This window comes from Artemia franciscana, chromosome 7 (genome assembly GCF_032884065.1).
Source record: "Artemia franciscana chromosome 7, ASM3288406v1, whole genome shotgun sequence".
NCBI classification, from domain to species: domain Eukaryota; kingdom Metazoa; phylum Arthropoda; class Branchiopoda; order Anostraca; family Artemiidae; genus Artemia; species Artemia franciscana.
In genome coordinates, this window is record NC_088869.1 from 4595638 (window position 1) to 4615619 (window position 19982).

General features: G+C 35.6%; 1 protein-coding gene and 1 long non-coding RNA gene across 2 annotated transcripts in view; one reads left to right on the plus strand and one right to left on the minus strand.

Moving 5' to 3' along the window:
• The window catches only part of LOC136028754 (hemicentin-2-like), a gene marked incomplete in the record, with an annotated part of 380916 nt that overhangs the window by 116458 nt on the left and 244476 nt on the right, over positions 1-19982 (plus strand). Inside the window, 1 exon segment of the mRNA XM_065706639.1 lies at positions 11069-11179. Coding sequence (XP_065562711.1) covers positions 11069-11179 — 111 coding nt within the window.
• Positions 1-19982, minus strand: part of LOC136028756 (uncharacterized) — a 171508-nt gene that overhangs the window by 97850 nt on the left and 53676 nt on the right. The window lies entirely within an intron of this gene.

A 19982-nucleotide genomic window follows, 5' to 3' on the forward strand; every position in this document is an offset into this window, starting at 1 on the left:
GTCTTCTACATCGACTGGAACATCTCTGCGTATGGATAATAAGGCCAGTTCATTAAGATGCTCCTCACCTGAGGCATTCCTGGCATAAGATTTCACTCTACTATGGGTAGACAAAGAACACTTAAAAGTAGATGTAGTGATCGATGTTCAAAAATCGATGTAGAGTGGGGAAAATATCTTTATCATATTCTTGTAAGCACGTTATGAAATATTTTGGTGCCCCATTTCCCGACTGTATCCACATTCTCCTCCACAAAGCCAACTCATCTTGCAGGCTTTCCCTATAGCTGTTTGCATCAAGATACCAAGAATTAGTCAGAGTATCCAATATATCATTTGTTTCTTCTTCATCGAGGCAAATACAATGCTGAGGAAATAGGTATTGCAGTAACACCAGCAACTTTCTATGACATAAGGAATGGCTGACTTCAGAAAGTGGTTTGGTGAAGCAGAAAGCAGCTGCTTCAGAAGGTGGTCCATAAATGATATAAACACAGAAAGTCGGTAACACGTTTTAGGATCATCTGAAGCTCTTACGTAATCATTCCTATACTTTTGTTTTGGAGCTTATTTGGGCACTATAATGCTGATTTTAAAATCTTGACACAGTTCAGTCCCTTCAGTAAAAAGTGGATAAAACATCCTCTATCTATCTATCTGTCATGCTCATGCCATGCTATCTATGTCATCTCATGCTATCAACTATCTATCATCATCAACTATCTATGCCATGTCATCCTATCTATCTGTCATAGCTCATTCCTATCTGTCATGTCTTTAACTTCGCTCCTAATATCGTCAGAGTGTTTGAAAAAGTATACAAGATCTACAGTTTCTTATTGCAATGATGTCGACAAATTGTGTGACAGACTAAAAACTTTACTGAAAGTAACCACAGCTGCAGCAAAACTGCATTTCACTACCAGACAGTAAGGAATAAGTTTTGCTTGAAGATTCAGAATCTGAATCAAGATGTTCTTGGATTTCTTTCATACCCTTATCAATAGTAATAAACATCTCTTTAAACAGATGATTGCTTTTCAGTGCGCCACCAATTTTTTTTTGTGCACCAATTCCATTGTTTTTAAGTGCTCCGCCTAGTCTCACAAATTTGTTTAATCTTATTTTCTTGTCCCTGTGATAGGATTACTTGCTTGAACAATGTGTTTGAAAATTGCAGAGCGTTTAACTGAAATTCTAAAAAAATTAATTACTTTTTGCAAAATTCTTACAATCAAACAGTTCGTGGTAACGAACTGTAGTAAGTAGCGAACCGGCTCAATAGTAACCGAAACTCTAAAAAATGGAATTTTATACCAATAGTTACGTCAAAAGAAATATATATAAGTATATTAAATATATAAGTTTCGTTCAGTTTAGACTTACCCATCAAAAGTTACGAACCTGAGAACATTTGCCTCATTTTAGAATATAGGGGGAAACACCCCCTAAAAGTCATATAATCTTAACGAAAATCACACCATCAGATTCAACGTATCAGAAAACCTTATTGTAGAAGTTTCAAGCTCTTATCTACAAAAATGTTGAATTTCGCATTTTTTGCCAGAAGACAGATCACGGATGCGTGTTTATTTGTTTTTTTGTTTCTTTTTTCCCAAGAGGTGATCTTATCGACTGAGTGGTCCCAGAATTTCGCGAGAGGGCTCATTTTAACGGAAATTAAAAGTTCTAGTGCCCTTTTTAAGTGACCAAAAAAATTGGAGGGCACTTAGGCCCCCTCCCACGCTCAGTTTTTCCCAAAAGTCACCAAATCAAAATTCTGAGATAGCCATTTTATTCACCATAGTCGAAAAACCTAATAACTATGTCTTTAGGGACGACTTACTCCCCCGCAGTCCAAGTTGGCTGGGCTGCGGTCAACAGGTCAAAGTTACTAACTTTGACCTGTGTTTACATATGGTAATGGTTACTGGGAAGTGTACAGACGTTTTCAGGGGGATTTTTTGGGTTTTGGGGGGAGAGTTGAGAAGGGGGCTTACGTGGGAGGATATTTCCACGGAGGAACTTCTCATGGGGGAAGAGAATTTCAATGAAGGAGCGCAGGATTTTCTAGCATTATTTGAAAAAAAAACAATGAAAAAAAACTATGAAAAGTTTTTTCTACTGAAAGTAAGGAGCAGCATTAAAACTTAAAATGAACAAAAATTATTGCGCATATGAGTGATTTACCTCTTCGTTATACCTCACTCTTTACGCTAAAGTATTTTTAGCAATTTCAACTATTTATTCTACGGCCTTTGTGATTCAGAGGTCATTCTTAAGGAATTGGGACAAAATTTAATCTTTACTGTAAAGAGCGAGGTATCGACGAGGGTTGAACCCCCTCATATACGCAATAAAAACATACGAATATAGAAGTTCGTTACGTACGTTAATTCGTAAGTTACGTATATTGTTTACCAATGAAAACGTTTGTAAAAAATTAAAAGTTCTAGTTGCCTTTTTAAGTAATCAAAAATTGGAGGGCAACTAGGCCTCCTCCCTCACTCCGTTTTTCTCAAAATCTTTTGATTAATTACAAGTGATTAATATGCAAATTTCGTTTTAATTATTTATGTGTGGAGAGCCAAGATCAAAACATGCATTAATTCAAAAACGTCCAGAAATCAAATAAAAAAACAAGTTTTTTTAAATGAAAGTAAGGAGCAACACTAAAACTTAAAACGAACACAAATTACTTCGTATATAAAAGGGACTTCTTCTCCTCAACACCCCGCTCTTTACGCTAAAGTTTCTTACTGTTTTAAAAAGTAGAGTTAAGAGAAAGAGTCAAACTTTAGCGTGAAGAGTGACGCGTTGAGGAGGAAAAGCCCTTTCATATACGGAGTAATTTCTGTTCGTTTTCAGTTTTAATGTTGCTCCTTACTTTCATTTATAAAAACTTTTTTTTTATTTAATTTCTTATAAGAGGCATGTCGTACATATGACTCAGGGATACGTTTAAGGAGTGGCTTGCACAATGAACATAGACTGCCTGGGGAAAACTTTCGTGAAATATAGAAGCTTAACCCTGAAACTGGCCGCTCATAGATGAAGCTTCGTCATAATCTTGCCCTCTTAAGTATTTTAATATGTTCTCATTCCAACTAAGGTTTGTATCAACCAACCCTGGTCTGCTATTAACCAATTGTTTCTTTTTGAGAAAGTCTTTTATTTTTTATATCCGTTTTCAAACGATGGATGACTAATTAACAAACAGGGGCGCAGACCAGTGTTGCCACTCGACCGGCACCGCTCCGCGGCACCGGCTTCGTCAAAAAGCGGCATTTCCGCGGCATCCTTGCACCAAAATGCGGTAAAAACCGTGGCATGCCCGAAATTCTCGGAAAAGCTGTGTTTTGTATTTTTGAGAGAGACGGGTGAAAAATCTCGCTTTAATATGAATGTTGATTCAGTTTCAAGTGAAGTGTGGTGAAGATCTGTCATAAATTTGAGAAAACACGTGCTTTCTATCATTCTTTTCAGCGGTCAAAGGTAAGCATGGTCAGCTCAGTCCGTGAACACACATTTGTCGTTCATCGTTTTGTTCAAGCACGCAACAGAAGGAAAAGTGCAGAGGTACCACAGCAGGGAAAGTCCACGGTGGGAAAACCGTATAAATGTGAAGTGAATAGTGAAGAAATTAAAAGCGATTTTCCCTTGGGCCTTCAAGCCTATCCAATAGAATAATTGATGGGTAACTAGATTCTCGTATCTCAACCTTTTTCGATCAATGTTTAATGAAAATCAATATCAAAAGCTTCAAGAAGGAACATTCAGATAAATAATACAAGACAAACAGACAAGATTAATTTCAGATAAATAATATAAGACAAACAGACAAGATTAATCGGAATCGGACTGTTCACGTGCGTCACAAACAATATCTTTGGCCAGACCATACACAATGCTTTGATTCAAAACATTACAGTCACAAGAAGAGGCACTAGCCTTCACTTTGAGTACACGCTTGACTAGTCCGGGTTCTAGCTCTAGCACTGACTTGCCCGAGTCAAGCCCTCCTTTAGAATTGCGCTTAAGGCCACACTTGGTTTTCAGTGTTGCCGAAAGAGTCACTGCACTCAGTCGGTTTTGCTTATCAGTTTTCACTTCCTTGAGCAAACTGAAGAGACGCTCGGCAATAACGTTTGAGAAAGGGAGTGAGAAAAAGTACTGAACCATTTTCCCAGCATTTGGGAACATCCGACTACCATTTGGTGACTTCGTTTCCAAGATGTGGCGCCAGTAAACGACAATGTCCATGTCATCTACGTCAGGGAGATCGACAGTACTGGGTAGAGCTACACTCGGTATAGACCGCCATTCCTGCTCTAGCTTTGCTTTATTCCAAAGCGCAGAATCGTAGTAGTCGAAGAACTGACGGAGACTGGGAACTTTCAGTTCATAACTAGAGCTTGGGGTAAGCAAGTGTACCAGGTCGTAGATGTTTTTACAGAATGGAAAACGGTCAAGAATTTGTTGAACAGCTTCGACGTAGAAATCCCTCGCGGAGTGACGAATTCGGAGACTTTCCGCTACAAAACGGCCACTGGTAACTTCTCTCGTTTTGAGCCCCACAAGGAAATCGTACCCTTTGTAGCCGATATTGACATTTTCGTCGGGAAGATAGTTCACTTCGTCATGCGGATTGATGTCAAAAGGGTTGACTGTTCTAAAATATGAAGGCTTCATAAAGTTCATGGCTAATGTCCGAAGAAGTTTTTCCACCTGGGTTTTCATGAGGTGAAATAGTGGTTTTTCAGACTGGAAGATGGTGTTGAACTCATTCAGCTCTCCCAACACGTACTCGACAAAAAACATCATAGCCCTCAAGTATGGGTTGTTTAGTGTCATTCTTACATGATCATTAGCATGCGAGGGATCATCAAGTACCAACGAGTCCCAGTACAACGTAAGAGTATCCCACTGTTTGAGAATACAGCGTGCACAGTTTTGAAACGACAACCAGCGTGTTGGAGCCAAAGCAAGGAATCTGTGCTGTTCCACTTGAGTATAGACTTGAAATTCCTTCCTATATGCATCTTGGCGTTTTGCAATGTGCCTGAAGTGATTGCACACAATCCGACATAGATCTTCATGGCTCTTGGACAGTTTTTTGCAAGCATGACTTGCAACTAGGGCACACAGATGGCAGATACATTTCACAACTGTAACCCAGGAATATTTCCCTTCAACAAGTGTTTTGACTGAGTGGTTTATCCCCATCATAGGATTCGTTGTGTCAGAGCAGAATCCGACCCAGTTTTGTAGAGGAACACCTGCCTTCTTGACATCATCCATCACCTTCACTAGCTGGTTGAATAGACCAGACGCTGATCCGTCGCTGCATTCGACAAGAGCGAGCAAATCTACCTGCATATATATTGCTTCGTCACAAAAACTGACACAAACAGCAAGTTGTTTGGCTACAGAGGAATCTGTGGTCTCGTCAATTACTACGGAGAAAAGATTCGTTTTCAGATTTTCAAGAAGCTTTTCATGAAAATGAGGGGCCAACGCTTGTCAAGCAATATTAGTTGCTTTAATTCTACCAAGAGTGGCCTGGCTTAGAAGATCTGGGCCTGGCATACTTTTCACAAGTTTCAGCAAGTCTTCAGAAAGCGAATAGGGTAGATTGTGCTTAACGAGAAATGTCACTAGCTTCGCTTCAACAGTGGCCACTCTTTCGATTTTTGAAGGATACAAGTGCTAACAAGGATAGTTGATTATGGGGTAAGAAATCATGCTGAACACGGCAATGTAAACCATCTTCTCGCCGGACAAGTTGTTCACCTGGAATCCGGCCAAAACCGGAATGTTAGTTGAAAGTAAAAGTTTTATTTGAAGCTGATAAGATGTTCGATTTCGGGGTAAGAGGGCATGACGAAACCGTATATGACAATTGTTTTTTAGCCGGACATATATTTCGTCCGGAATCCAGCTGAAACCGGATAATTTGTTATACGTATATTTTTTATTTGAAGTTGACTAGATGTTGGAAATAGGGGTAAGGACTCAAGGAGATACGCTAAATCGGTTCTGAGTTCAATTTTTCGCCAGACAAGTAGCTCCGGAATTTTGGCGAAACCGGAAAATTGGCAAAAGGCAGGATCGTTTCGATCGGTATCGTCAAAATAGATATGACTTATAGAGGTAAACACACATGCTGAATCCAAATCTGAACTTGGTTTTCTCAGAAGATTAGCCATTTGGCCTTAATCTGTTTCTATATCTTTAAGAGTAAAAATGTTCAAGGAGTCTGGCGAAGACTGGATCTAGCGAAGACAAAACCCAATGTCTGGATTAAATATTGAATTTTTGGGATCCCATAGAACCTTTGGTCTTTTTTCTCACTTTCACAGAGGCACATTCAGTTATCAGATATTTTGCGTCCAGCCAGCCGCGTCGGAGAGTAGAAAGGCTGGACACAGTCGACAAGTGCTAACAAGGAAATTGCTAATTTCGAAAAAAATTATATTTCTTAGCTGTTTCATGATCGTGATTTTGATGATCTCTTCTAGTGAGAATCGGGCTTTCAGAACTTTTGGTAAGAACTACACCTCTCGTTGATAACATGTGGTGAAATCGATTTTTGAAATGATGAAGTAACGAACTGGCAACTAGTTAAAACACGCATTTTGGTAAACAGAAAACAGATCATAGAAGCCGCTTACCCCCTACGAAAGGCCAGTACTTTTTGGCTCGATAAACTCTTTCTGACCTGATTATATCCAGGGCCATAGCGACTAGGCGGGGTGCCCCCCCTCGATTTTTGTCGGCCAGTCGTTAAAAAGAAGCCGGGTCAACGCGCAGCGCCGCTATTTTTTGTGAAAACAGTCAATTTTTTACTTGGAAACAGTAGATTTTTTCGTAAAAACAGTCGGTTTCTTCTTGAAAATAGTTGTTTTTCTTAAAATCACCCGAATTTTTGTCAACACAGTCGTTTTGTCTCAATAATAGTCGTTTTTGTCTGCATAAAACAGTCGGTAAAAATGACCAGCCAGTCAATAAATACTTCCCCCCCCCCACATTTTTAGCTAATAACGGTTCTTACGACACCTAGGCTACTTAAATATAGTTACTACTTACCATCAATACCATCAGACAATCTTGTGAAATAAGACAAGTCTGTCTGGTCCTTATTGCTATCTTGAAAACACTTGGGCTGAGCTGACAGAGGTCATGAAGTCATGAGATGAACTGAGAAACTCAAACGTCAAAGTTTCGTCAAACCCGCAAAAATAACTCAACCCCCTTCGAACACACTGGCCTCCCAGGGGACAAACTGCCGACCGACGGGTCATTAATTAAGGTCCGTAGTCGACTTCCGCGAAACTTTGAAATCCCCATTTTATGCAGCAAAGACATTTGCGAAAGATAAGAAACTTAAAGTTGGACAAATTTTTCATACGGGAACAAATGCGGTATAAAAAGCCATTTCGCGGCATAATCGCGGCGTGCGGCATGATCAAAATTTTATGCGGCATTTCTCTCAGAATCGCGGCGTAATGCCGCGAAATGCGGCATAAGTGGCAACACAGGCGCAGACGTCGATATAAACACTTAAAAAGCACTTGTGTGATTTAAATGAAATTCAACGATCTCAGGAGCCCGAGGTTATAACTGCACGTGGCTTACTTGGTAGCAGCCTGGCATTGTTCCCAACTGCATTTTCACAAAACAAAAATTCTCCTATGTAGATCGCCTCACATTACTTAATTGTTGTGCATACATTAATCTACATGAATGGAAATAAAACCCATAATGAATTTGATTAGCTTTTAAGACAGTTATGTTTTAAATTTATTTTATAAAATGAATAAATCATTCAGTTTTTATCTTCATAAGAATAAGATTTACAGTGTAAAGATCGGTAAGAACGTCAACCCTACGGGACAAATTTCCGAAATTTTAGTGGGGGGGATGTATCCCTGTTAACTTTCAGGTCTGGGTTCACCCCTGCTTTTTGAAGATTTAAATAGCTCTTTACCCACCATTATAATTAGAATGTTTTTTTTTTCGAAATTGGTTATTCTTTACTTTTCATTGAATACCAAAATGTTTTGATGCATCCCAAGTTAAAGTTTATGTATTTGAAGTCCCTATTACAAACGAATTATTTTCAAGTATCAACAAAGAGCAGTTAATTTTAAGGACGTTTTTGCAAAATCTTATTTAATTTCATAGGTATTTGAAAACTCCGAAGAGTAATCAACTTCACTCAACACCTTGTGAATTGGATGAAAGCTTTTGAGGATATTACTAATTCTCTCTTTGTTCCTCAAACACTAAGGGGAGGGCTTTTAAAATTCAATGTTCGGAATTAACAGAATATTTGCGAGAGTAACTTTTTAATGTCTTTTGTATCAACAACATTTTAGCAATCTGTTGTCCCGTATCGATTTTTGACAATCTTGGTAACGTTGCATAAATTTAGCTTACCTTATACTAGAATTCTTGCATATATGGGAAATGCTCCGAACTTTAGAAAGGGGCTTTCAATTGCACTTATTAGAAATAAAAAGAATAGTTTATCGAAAGAATTTGAAATTTATTATCACTTGAAGTTTAAGAAAGAAACAACTAAATTCAATCGTATGGAAACATTGAAGTGGTAATAAATCCAACATGAGGAGGTATACAATGTCAAGAATCAAAGAAAACCCTCTAGTTTTCTTAGAGGGTGACAAGTGCCAAACGAAATTAGCATTATTTCTGGCTCGATCAACCAGAAGTTATTGTTTCCGGAAAATCTAGCAGCTTTTCGGTTTCACTGAGCTCGAAAGATAGTGTTACATGCTTCATGGCTTTCCAATGGAAAATTTTCTTTGTTCTTTTCTGTTTTCCTGGGCGTAATTTCGTGAGAATCCGTTTCCTCCAAAGAAAATTGGATTTGTTCTCAACTCCTTTTTTTCTGAATGGAAAGACGTTTGACTTTGAGAATGAAAGTCAAACCTTTAGGTTCAATTAGTGTCGTTATCTTTATTATGAATGATCAATGGGCAAAACGTGGTTCAAGGTAAGTAACTCGAGATTAGAAAGTGGGTTGAGCCATACACATGTTACTCGCTATAAGGCTTCGTCCTTCATAGTTGGCTTTTCATCATGAGCTTTTATTGCGTCTGGAGCAGTAAATTCTAAGATATCTACATACAATTAGACTATATCTTGAGCGGGTTATCTACTTCAAAAGACTTACTAAACAATTCAGCCAAGGTATATAAAGCAAGCATATAAGATGGTGAGACAGATAGAGTAGGTGGGGAAGAAAGAAAGACAAGAAGAGAGGGACAGAGAGAGAGAGACAGAGAAAGAGAGAGAGAAAGAGAGAGAGAGAGAGAGGGAGAGGGAGAGAGAGAGAGAGAGAGAGAGAAAGAAAGAAAAGAGAGAGTGACAGAGATTTTAGGCTTATTGCAAGAAGCTGAATATATATGACTTGGCCAGAAAGAGGCTTTCCAAGCACCAACAAAACTGGTTGCTTTCCATTAAAAGCATTTATTTAAAAGGTAACTACCTCAGTTTCTAATTAAGAGCAAATTTTTTACCAATATATTGTTTTCGTTGTTTTAGACTTTGGTACGTTTTGGTAAGGGTATCTTTTTACTTACCGTTCATGAAAATTGTCAGTTTAAAAAAAATATCTTTTATCAGTAGTTTTTCTAGTTTATTTCCCAATCATAGTTTTCCCAGAGAGAAGTTTTGTCAAAGTGGTTGTTGGTGTTAAATGGGAGCAGTATATCCTTAGAAAATATAGTTGAATACAGAGAAAAATACAGAAAAATACAGTCAGTCTCACTCTTTCACTCAGGGTTTTCAACTGTTGACTCTTCTACCTATTAAATAAAAAAAAACAAGTTTTTTTTTTAACGGAAAGTACGGAGTGGCATTAAAACTTAAAACGAACAGAAATTACTTCGTGTATGAAAGGGGCTGCTTCCTCATCAACGCCCCGCTCTTTTTGCTAAAGTTTGACTCTTTCTCTCAATTTTACTTTTTAAAACAGTAAAAAACCTCTCAGGCTCGTAACTTTTGATGGGTAAAACTAAACTTGATTAAACTTATATATTTAAAATCAGCATTAAAATGCGATTCTTTTGATGTAGCTATTAGCATAAAAATTCCATTTTTTTAGTTTTGGTTGCTATTGAGCCGGGTCGCTCCTTACTACAGTTCGTTACCACGGACTGTTTGAAAGAGAACGTTCTAAAATCAAATGAAATTATAGTTTTGAATTTATAGTATTGAATTTATACTGAATTTATATTCAATTTGTAGCATGAATATATATTGCATTTATAGTTTTGTCAAAATCATTGTTGGTGTTAAATAGGAGCAGTATATTCTTAGAAAATATAGTAGAATACAGGAAAAAATACAGAAAAATACAGTTTGTCTCAATCCTTCACTCAGGGTTTTCAACTGTTGACTCTTCTACCGAAGAGAACGTTCTACAATCAAATGAAATTATAGTATTGAATTTATAGTATTGAATTTATAGTATGAATAAATATGCAATTTATAGTTTTGTCAAAATCGTTGTTGGTGTTAAATAGGAGCAGTATATTCTTAGAAACTATAGTTTAATGCAGAAAAAAATACAGAAAAATACAGTTGGCTCAGGGTTTTCAACTGATGACTCTTCTAGCAAAGAGAACGTTTTAAAATCAAATGAAATTATAGTTTTGAATTTATAGTATTGAATTTATATTGAATTTATAGTATGAATATATATTGCATTTATAGTTTTGTCAAAATCGTTCTTGGTGTTAAATAGGAGCGGTATATTCCTAGAAACCATAGTTGAATACTGAAAAAATACAGAAAAATACAGTTGGTCTCACTCCTTCACTCAGGGTTTTCAGCTGTTGACTCTTCTACCGAAGAAAACGTTCTAAAATCAAATGAAATAATAGTGAAATACCCACACCATATTGTAATAAGCTTACAATAAATTGCTAGAGTTTACCCTATTTGTTAGCTATGAGGCCATATTATTGCCATCTTCTATTTACAAAAGGTTATTGGTTTACTTACTGATAAGAAATTTGACTTTACTTTTGTATTTTAGTGCCACCAAAGGCAGTCACCATTATTGACGGACAGGAAAGAGTTCTCGGGCTAGTGGCTGGCCCACTAGAAGTTCACAGCACCTTGATTTTAACATGTAGCGCATCTGGAGGTAATCTTTCTTTGAATATAATCATATTATTGCAATGTGTAGCTATGAAACGTTTTAGGAAAAATACGTGTTTTTTTTTGGTAAAATTATGAACTCAACGATGACCCCGGAGATATATTTTCAGTTTTTGAGATAGTAAACACTTTTTGCAGATTTTCAAGGCATAAAAAAGAAAACAATCATAATACCTGGGTAGCTGAGTCTATATAAATAAATTTTTTTTCAAATAAAGATAAATAAATAAAATAAGTGTCTGACTTTTATTATCCAGTTTAGATACAGAAGGGGCCAAGCAAATAAATGATATAAATGGGTTTATATTGGGAGGTGGGGAGGAGGGGTTGGGATGAATGCATTCAAAATAAGCTATGTTTTCACTTGTCCATTTCCATAATAGACTCCAGCCTCTATGTGTACATTAAATATAAAAACTTTTTTTTTTTTAAATGAAAGTAAGGAGCGACATTAAAACTTAAAACGAACAGAAATTACATCGTATATGAAAGAGGATTTTCCTTCTCAACGCCCCGCTCTTTATGCTAAAGTTTGACTCTTTCTCTTAGCTCTACATTTTAAAACAGTAAAAAACTTTAGCGTAAAGAGCGGGGCGTTGAGAAGGAAAAGCCTCTTTCATATACGGAGTAATTTCTGTTCGTTTTAAGTTTTAATGTCGCTCCTTACTTTCATTTAAAAAAAATTGTTTTTTTTTATTTAATTTCTGAATGTTTTTGAATCAATGCATGTTTTGATTTTGGCTCTCCGCAGAGGAACAATTAAAACGAAATTTGTATCTTTATTTTTTTTGGCTAAATGGCTTTCTCATAATTTTGATCGAATGATTTTAAGAAAAAAAGAGCGGGGGAGGAAGCCTAGTTGCCCTCCAATTTTCGGTTAATTAAAAAGGCAACTAGAACTTTTAATTTTTTACGAATCTTGTTATAAGTAGAAGATATACTTAACTTATAAATTAGCTTACGTAAAGAGCTTTTGTATTCTCATGTTTTTATTACATATATGAGGGGTTCGCCCTCGTCAGTACCTCGCTCTTTACACTAAAGCTTAAATTTTGTCCCAATTCATTAAGAATGACCCCTGAATCACAAAAGCCGCAGAATAAATAGTTGAAATTACTAAAAATATTTAGCGTAAAGAGCGAAATATTAGGAGGAGGTGAGCCCCTCATATGCGTAATAATTTCTGTTCGTTTTAGTTTTTAATGCTGCTGCTTACTTCCAGCTGAAAAAAAACTTTTTCATATTTATTTTTTCATTGTTTTTTTTTAAGTAATGCTAGTAAATCCTGCGTTCCCTTCATGGAAATTTTCTTCCCCCATGACGGATTCCTCAATGGAAAGTTCCCCCAGCATATCCCCCTCTTCTCAACCCCTGCCTCCAACCAAAAAATCCTCCTGAAAACGCCTGTACACTTCCCAATAACCATTACTATATGTAAGCACTGGTCAAAGTTTTGAACTTGTAACCCCTCCCACGGGGACTATGGGGGGAGTAAGTCTTCCCCAAAGACATAGTTATAAGGTTTTTCGACTACGCTCAATAAAATGGCTATCTCAGAATTTTGACCCGTTGACTTCGGGAAAATCAGCGTGGGAGGGGGCCTAGGGGCCCTCCAATTTTTGGTCACTTAAAAAGGGCACTAGAACTTTTCATTTCCGTTAAAATGAGCCCTCTCGTAAAATTCTAGAACAACTGTGTCGATACGATCACCCCTGGGAAAAAAAAAACTAAAAAAAAACAAAAAAACAAACAAACAAATAAACACGCATCCGTGATCTGCCTTCTGGCAAAAAATATAAACTTCCACATTTTTGTAGATAGGAGCTTGAAACTTCTACAGTAGGATTCTCTGATACGCTGAATCTGATGGTGTGATTTTCGTTAAGATTCTATGACTTTTAGGGGGTGTTTTCCCTATTTTCTAAAATAATGCAAATTTTCTCAGGCTCGTAACTTTTGATGGGTAAGACTGAACTTGATGAAACTTATACATTTAAAATCAGCATTAAAATGCAATTCTTTTGTTGCAGCTATTGGTACCAAAATTCCAATTTTTAGAGTTTTGGTTACTATTGAGCCGGGTCGCTCCTTACTACAGTTCGTTACCACGAACTGTTTGACAGTCCTATCCTATACTTATAGTATCTCTATTACTATAGGCCTTCTACCTAACTATATATGAACAAATGGGTAACAGTGTCGGTGAACATGCAACTCTGCACTGGATCTAGGATCTTTTTCGGGGAGAGGGGAGTGATTACTTAAGATGTTTTCGGAAGGGGGGTAGGAGCTTGCAAAAGAAACTTTTGAAAACGCATCAAAAATTTGTTTATATTGAACTTCGTTACATTTTACGAGTCTGACAAACATTTTGGGGGTACCTCCCTCTAGATATGGCCTTGGAGTTAAATACTTAATGCGGGTATTTTATTTATTTTTCTTTTGCCTTTTTAAAATGATAAGTAAATAATCAAGTTTAACTCTTTCCCAAATGTATAAATCCAGAATATAAATTCATGAAAGCAAGAAACTTTCCCTTTTCCTGAAATGTGTTTTTTTTTGCCAAATTGATTACAATCAAGTATAACAAGACTATTTCGAATGGCGCCTCGAAGGGTCTTTTTTCCTTTACGGGAAATGGTATTGCACGTAATCTTTTTTCTAACGGTTGTAGCCTTTTTTTTTCTTCTGTAAAGAATATTAACAGCGACAAAAACAAGATGTTTGAGAGAAAAATAAGAACGGAAAAGGGTATGTTGTGTTTTTCGGTCCCACCTAATAATTCATTCATTGCACATGCGTAAGACTATGACAAATTAGCAAAATTAATACTAATTCTTCATTTAATCAAAATTCAATAACTTCCAGTGATTTACGATTCTAGTTTAATGCTAATTAATTTTATTTCGATTAAATTCAATTAATGTTAAAAGTCAGACGCTGTAATTTCTTCAATCAGTTTCAAAAACATTTCAATCAAACAGTTCGTGGTAGTGAACGGTAGTAAGGAGTTAACCGGCTCAATAGTTACCGAAACTCTAAAAAACGGAATTTTTATGCCAATAGCTACATTAAAAGAATCACATTTTCATGCTGATTTTAAATATACAAGTTTCATCAATTTTAGTCTTACCTATCAAAAGCTACGAGCCTGAGAAAATTTGCCTTATTTTAGGAAATAAGGGGAAACACGTTCTAAAAGTCATAGTATCTTAACAAAAATCACACCATCAGATTTAGCGTATCAGAGAAACGTACTGTAGAAGATTCAAGCTCCTATAAATATCATATTAAATATATATGGTTTGTTATTGTGTGTAGTATCACCAGAAGCAGGATTTAGACTCTCCAAAGTAAATATCATGCTAAATATCTATGTTTTGTTATCGTGTGTAGTATCCCCAGAAGCAGGGTTTTGGTTCCCCAAGGTAAATATCATGCCAAATATATATATTTCGTTATTGTGTGTAGTATCACCAGAAGCAGGATTTTGGCTCCCCAAGGTAAATATCATGCCAAATATCTATGTCTTGATATTGTGTGTGGTATCATCAGAAGCAGGGTTTTGGCTCACAAAGGTAAACATCATGTCAAATATCTATGTCTTGATATTGTGTGTAGTATCACCAGAAGCAGGGTTTTGGCTCCCCAAGGTAAATATCATGCCAAATATCCATGTCTTGATATTGTTTGTAGTATCACAAGAAGCAGGGTTTTGGCTCCCTACAGCCAAAATTAAATCAACGTTAAATAGTAGAGGCCTGGAGTTGTTTTTGATTAAACTCCATAACAATAAAACGGTTTTCATTGCAACGAATTTCGAAGAAGAAAATTATAGATGAATTATACAGAAAATGCGGCAAATCATGAAGGATTGGGGTCAAATCCCTTATTAGTTTTAAAATTGCTTCCCAAAGCAACTATAGGAATTAATATGTTTTTATTTGCAAAGTCACCAAATAGATTTTCCAGGCGGAATATTAAGAACTATATTTAAGCAGGTCTTAAACTATAGTACCATGATTTTATGGCGGATCGAATCATATTCAAAACAATTGCCCTGACTCAGTAAATAGTAATGTGTCTCTCAGATAATATTAACTGAAGAAAAAGGTTTTCTTATTGCAGTGAAGTGAAAACGTAAAACAAACAAAAATCATTTCTTCTCAGTTTATGAATACCTACATGTATTTACATATTTAGCTCAAATAAACTGACTGGTGGTATTTTTCAATATGTGAAGAATTCTACAAACTTGTATTTTATTGAAATAAAGAGTAAAAACTATCTATATTATTCTTTTTCTATTTAACTATAATTGTTTTATTTGTATCAAACTTAAGGGTCTATGCTTCGTATCATGACAAGGATAAAAATAAGATAAGAAAAAGTAAATTAGAAAAGTTCGAAAAATCATTTCTTTTTCGCCTTTATCTACTCAATCTACTCAAACTTTCTAGTTGATAAATTGGCACAATTCCTTATTTATCTCCAAATGCTTTTGTTGAGACAACATATAAAATATTGCTTCAAATTTTGAAAGTAAATTTGCAATGCATTGTTTATTAGACTACAATCAAACGTGTTGGAAAAATGGAGGTCTTAAATTCCAACATAATCATATCTCAGCTATCTAGCTTTCTCTTAGAAAATAAATTTCCTTTTCAGAGGGAAAATTTATCATCGATCTATCTGGTAAAGGAAATAACAAACCCATCACACCAACGCCAAAATGCTGGACCTGGAAACGCCTTTTCTGTGATTGATATCTTTTCATGTTTAAAATATAGTATAGAAGGAAAAGTTTTTTTTTTAGTCTATAACTGAAAGGCCAAACTAGAAGACAATTAAATCGGATAAATCATAGCATTGACATCGGCAAAAAACAAAAAAAAGGAACTACTTATAAGATTGAAAAAACATCACACGAATCTTTATAGTCCATAACCGTTTATGGCCATTATAATTGTCTATAGGTACAGTATGTAAAAAAAAATTAATTGCTGACATGGCCACATGAGTGGTACATACGCTTTTCAATTATGAATCTTCAAATTACTTGGTTAAACTAATCTTTAATCAATATTTTTGAACAGGAATATGCTTTTTTGGCTAAGTTTCCTGATTTCATCTTGGCTGTTTTGGATTTTTCACTAAAAATTGTAAATATTCTACAAACTTTAAAGCTTTTTTTGTAGGCAAAATTTTGAATGGGGTTAAACAATGCTTCATGGGAGAAAGGAGGCAGAAAACGTCCTTTGTCCGGCTGCCCGCAGTGGCCCTATCTCTTGTGAACCTGCGTATATGTATTTATGTTTAATTTTTGTTTTCACATATTTTTTTTTCTTTCAGTTGCGTCATTTTAAAGCCATAGCAGCCATAAAAGGGTTACCAATGCCCTTCCAAGCCAACTTTTTTTTTTACAAGAGTGTAAATTTTGGTTCCCTAAAAACTTATTAAAGTATAAAAAATACAGCCAGTTGTCGACTCAAATTTTTGAACGAGATCTTATATCTAAAAACATCCGTTCCCCCGGTCCTCAGAAAAAAAGTCTTGTCTGAAAATTTGTATTAATTCTAATAAAGTAAAAGTTAAAGTTTATTGGTAGTATCGCAGAGGAGACTTAGGAAAACATTAGATCACATTATGTAAAGCCTTTAATGTATGGTTGGTTTTAACGTTTCTCTTTACTATTGTGTAAAACAGTTAACCTTTTTTAAGTTGTGTCTAACTGGAGTATACGGTTGGCACCAGCCCTGCCAACACTTTGAGACAAATTGTACTACTTTTTGACTAAATTGTAAGACAAAAGAATTTTGTCGTGCATTAATAGCATTCGACGTCAGTTTCCATTTAACCAACAAAATACTAGAATAAACTGAAAATCAAGAATTTTTGTCTCACATTTTCACTCTTAGATCAATAGCTAGGAAAGGCCTAAATAATCAAACCAAATTAATCCTCGTTATCATTCATTTGAATAAACAATTGACTAAACTTGGAGAAAAGCTTTAGTGAAGGTCTAATTCTTGTATGGCCCGCTTACGTCTAATTCTTGTATAGCCTTTATTGCATGGTTTGTTTTAGCGTTACTCTTTAATATTGTGTAAAACAGTTAACCTTTTTTAAGTTGTGTCTAACTGGAGTATACGGTTGGCACCAGCGCTGCCAACACTTTGAGACAAATTGTGCCACTTTTTGACTAAATTGTAAGACAAAAGAATTTTGTCGTGCATTAATAGCATTCGACGTCAGTTTCCATTTAACCAACAAAAAACTAGAATAAACTGAAAATCAAGCAGCCATTTTCAGCTCATATCTTCACTCTCTCTCAGAAACCAGTTTTGAATAATGTTTCTTCTTGTGAGGATTAGTTTCAAATACGTTAATTTTTTTGTCTTGGAGTTTGTGTTCGAAGAAAAAATTCGAGGAAATGATCAAAAACTCAACTTAGCGAATGCAATCAAAATGTATTAAAATGTACCAGAAATGTTGGATTGTGTCATGGAATTTTTTAATGTACCTTGTTTTAGCAGGATCTCTAGATTGTATCGAAAACGGTACAATTGTACCACGTTGGCAACGTTGGGGCACACCAGACGCTTTTTTGCGTTTTCTGCATTTAGTAAACCCAGGTCATCATTATAGTCTTAATAATTCTATATTGTTGTTAGTACTTGCTACTGTTTGCGACAGGACCGGGCATGTTCAGCCTCAACTGGTATCTGAAATTCAGATGTTGCGTGGATATTATTTTACTGTAAGCTCCCATAATCATAGCATTCTGTTGTACAAAATAGTGACATATTGACGATAAGTACGATTTGTGATACTAGCCGATAATTAATGGCACGCAAGTAATTATACTATATAGTATTATGTAGTTAGTGGCTTACAAAAACAGTAATTTTGAAAGATTATGAAGCACATGTCAAGCAATAGATACCGTAGTGTTAAATGGAGAGTGACGTCGAACGCTATCACAAAAATCTTTTGTGATATAATTTGGTCAAAACTAGTACAATTTATTTCGAAGTGTTGGCAGCGCTGGTGCCAACCGTATACTCCAGTTAGACACAATTTAAAAAAGGTCGACTGTTTTACACAATAGTAAAGAGTAACGTTAAAACCAACCATACAATAAAGGCAATACAAGAATCAGACGTAAGTGAGCCATACAAGAATTAGACCTTCACCAAAGCTTTTCTACAAGTTTACTCAATTGCTTATTCAAATGAATGATAACGAGGATTAATTTGGTTTGATTATTTAGGCCTTTCTCAGCTATTGATCTAAGAGTGAAAATTTAGGCAACGTATCCTTTTCCCTTCCTAAAACCGCAGACCTCTTCTCAAAAAACTTTATCTAGAGCATATTTTAGTCTAGTCAGAATCATGATGCTAAGTGGTATCCTTCAGAAATCACCCTAACGCCTCAATATTAAAGACACTAACTCTTATCACGTTTCTTATAAATGGGTTTAATTTAATCTTTCTTAAAATCACTATTTATTTTCAATTTTCCAAAAATCATATTCCTAATATTCAGTTATTAATCTGTAACTTCGCGACTTATGCCGACTTTCCTTACCCCGAGTTTTCCTATAAAAATCTCTTTTTTCTTTAGCCAAGTTTAAAGCGTTTTTGCTAATATTCTTAGCTACATTTCTAACCTTCTTCCTCGATAAGTCTTCTGCTGATTCCCGAAATATATTTTTTCAAATCGTTCGTTCCATCTATTATATTGTAAATTCTATCAATGTCACAGTTCTCCAAATTATATTTATCCTCCATCAATTTCAGCGATTAATAAACTAGACACTACTAGATAATGAAGTTTACTTATAACATCAATAATGACCTCCTCTATACACAAATGTTCCATTTTAGTCCGGTCAGTCTTAAATCTACAATAGCATAATCAGCTAGGATAACTGTCTTGCCATCATTTACGCACCATGTAAACTTTCAGGCCATTTTATTGTGGACTATCATATTGCTTAAAACTATATTGTTGTACCTAAAAAAAGGTTGCAGTATATTTTCCTGCCGTACGAAGAATTTACTTAAGCTAAGATACCATCTATGCCCATTTGCACCAGACTATTGGTCATGAAGTGAGTAACTAGAATTCTAAGATTAATACTTTCTTAACACAAGCAAGACTAGGAAGCTCCCGTATCAGTGTTTCCACTTTCTCATTTTTTAAATCCCTAATAAAGAGCTAAAAAATCCCTAGAAATCCCCATCTTCAGTTCCAAAATCCCTAAGAATCTCCCATTTTCTAATTACTCCCTGAATCGCTTCCCCCTATCTCATTTTACCCGTACCATTGAAAGGTAACATATTTCGGCTTCTTAGATTGAAGTCTAGCTATCACTACCATAATAGAATGTCTTGTCATGCCGTTTAAAGTGCTTTTTAATCATCAGCTAAATACAAATAGCTTCAAATATACTTCAAATAATATTAAGCAAATAGAAAAGAAAATGTAATACTGTAATGTAGATTAGAGTACAAGATGTTTAATACTGTTCAATCGTAACTTGTACAACGTAATCAGACCTTATCTTCCCCTGATGTGTCTTCAACATTTTTTGTATGGTGGCTGAAGCTTTTACCATTCTCATGTGGTGAAGTAACTAATCATCTTCACATTCGACACTTTCTTGAGCCCTTTTCATTCTATATTTTGTTTTAAGAATCCCCTGCAAAGTTTATGTTTTCAATTTATTCTGACGGTCAGTTTTTACTACTTTTACAGCACTGAAAAACCTCTCGACATTGACA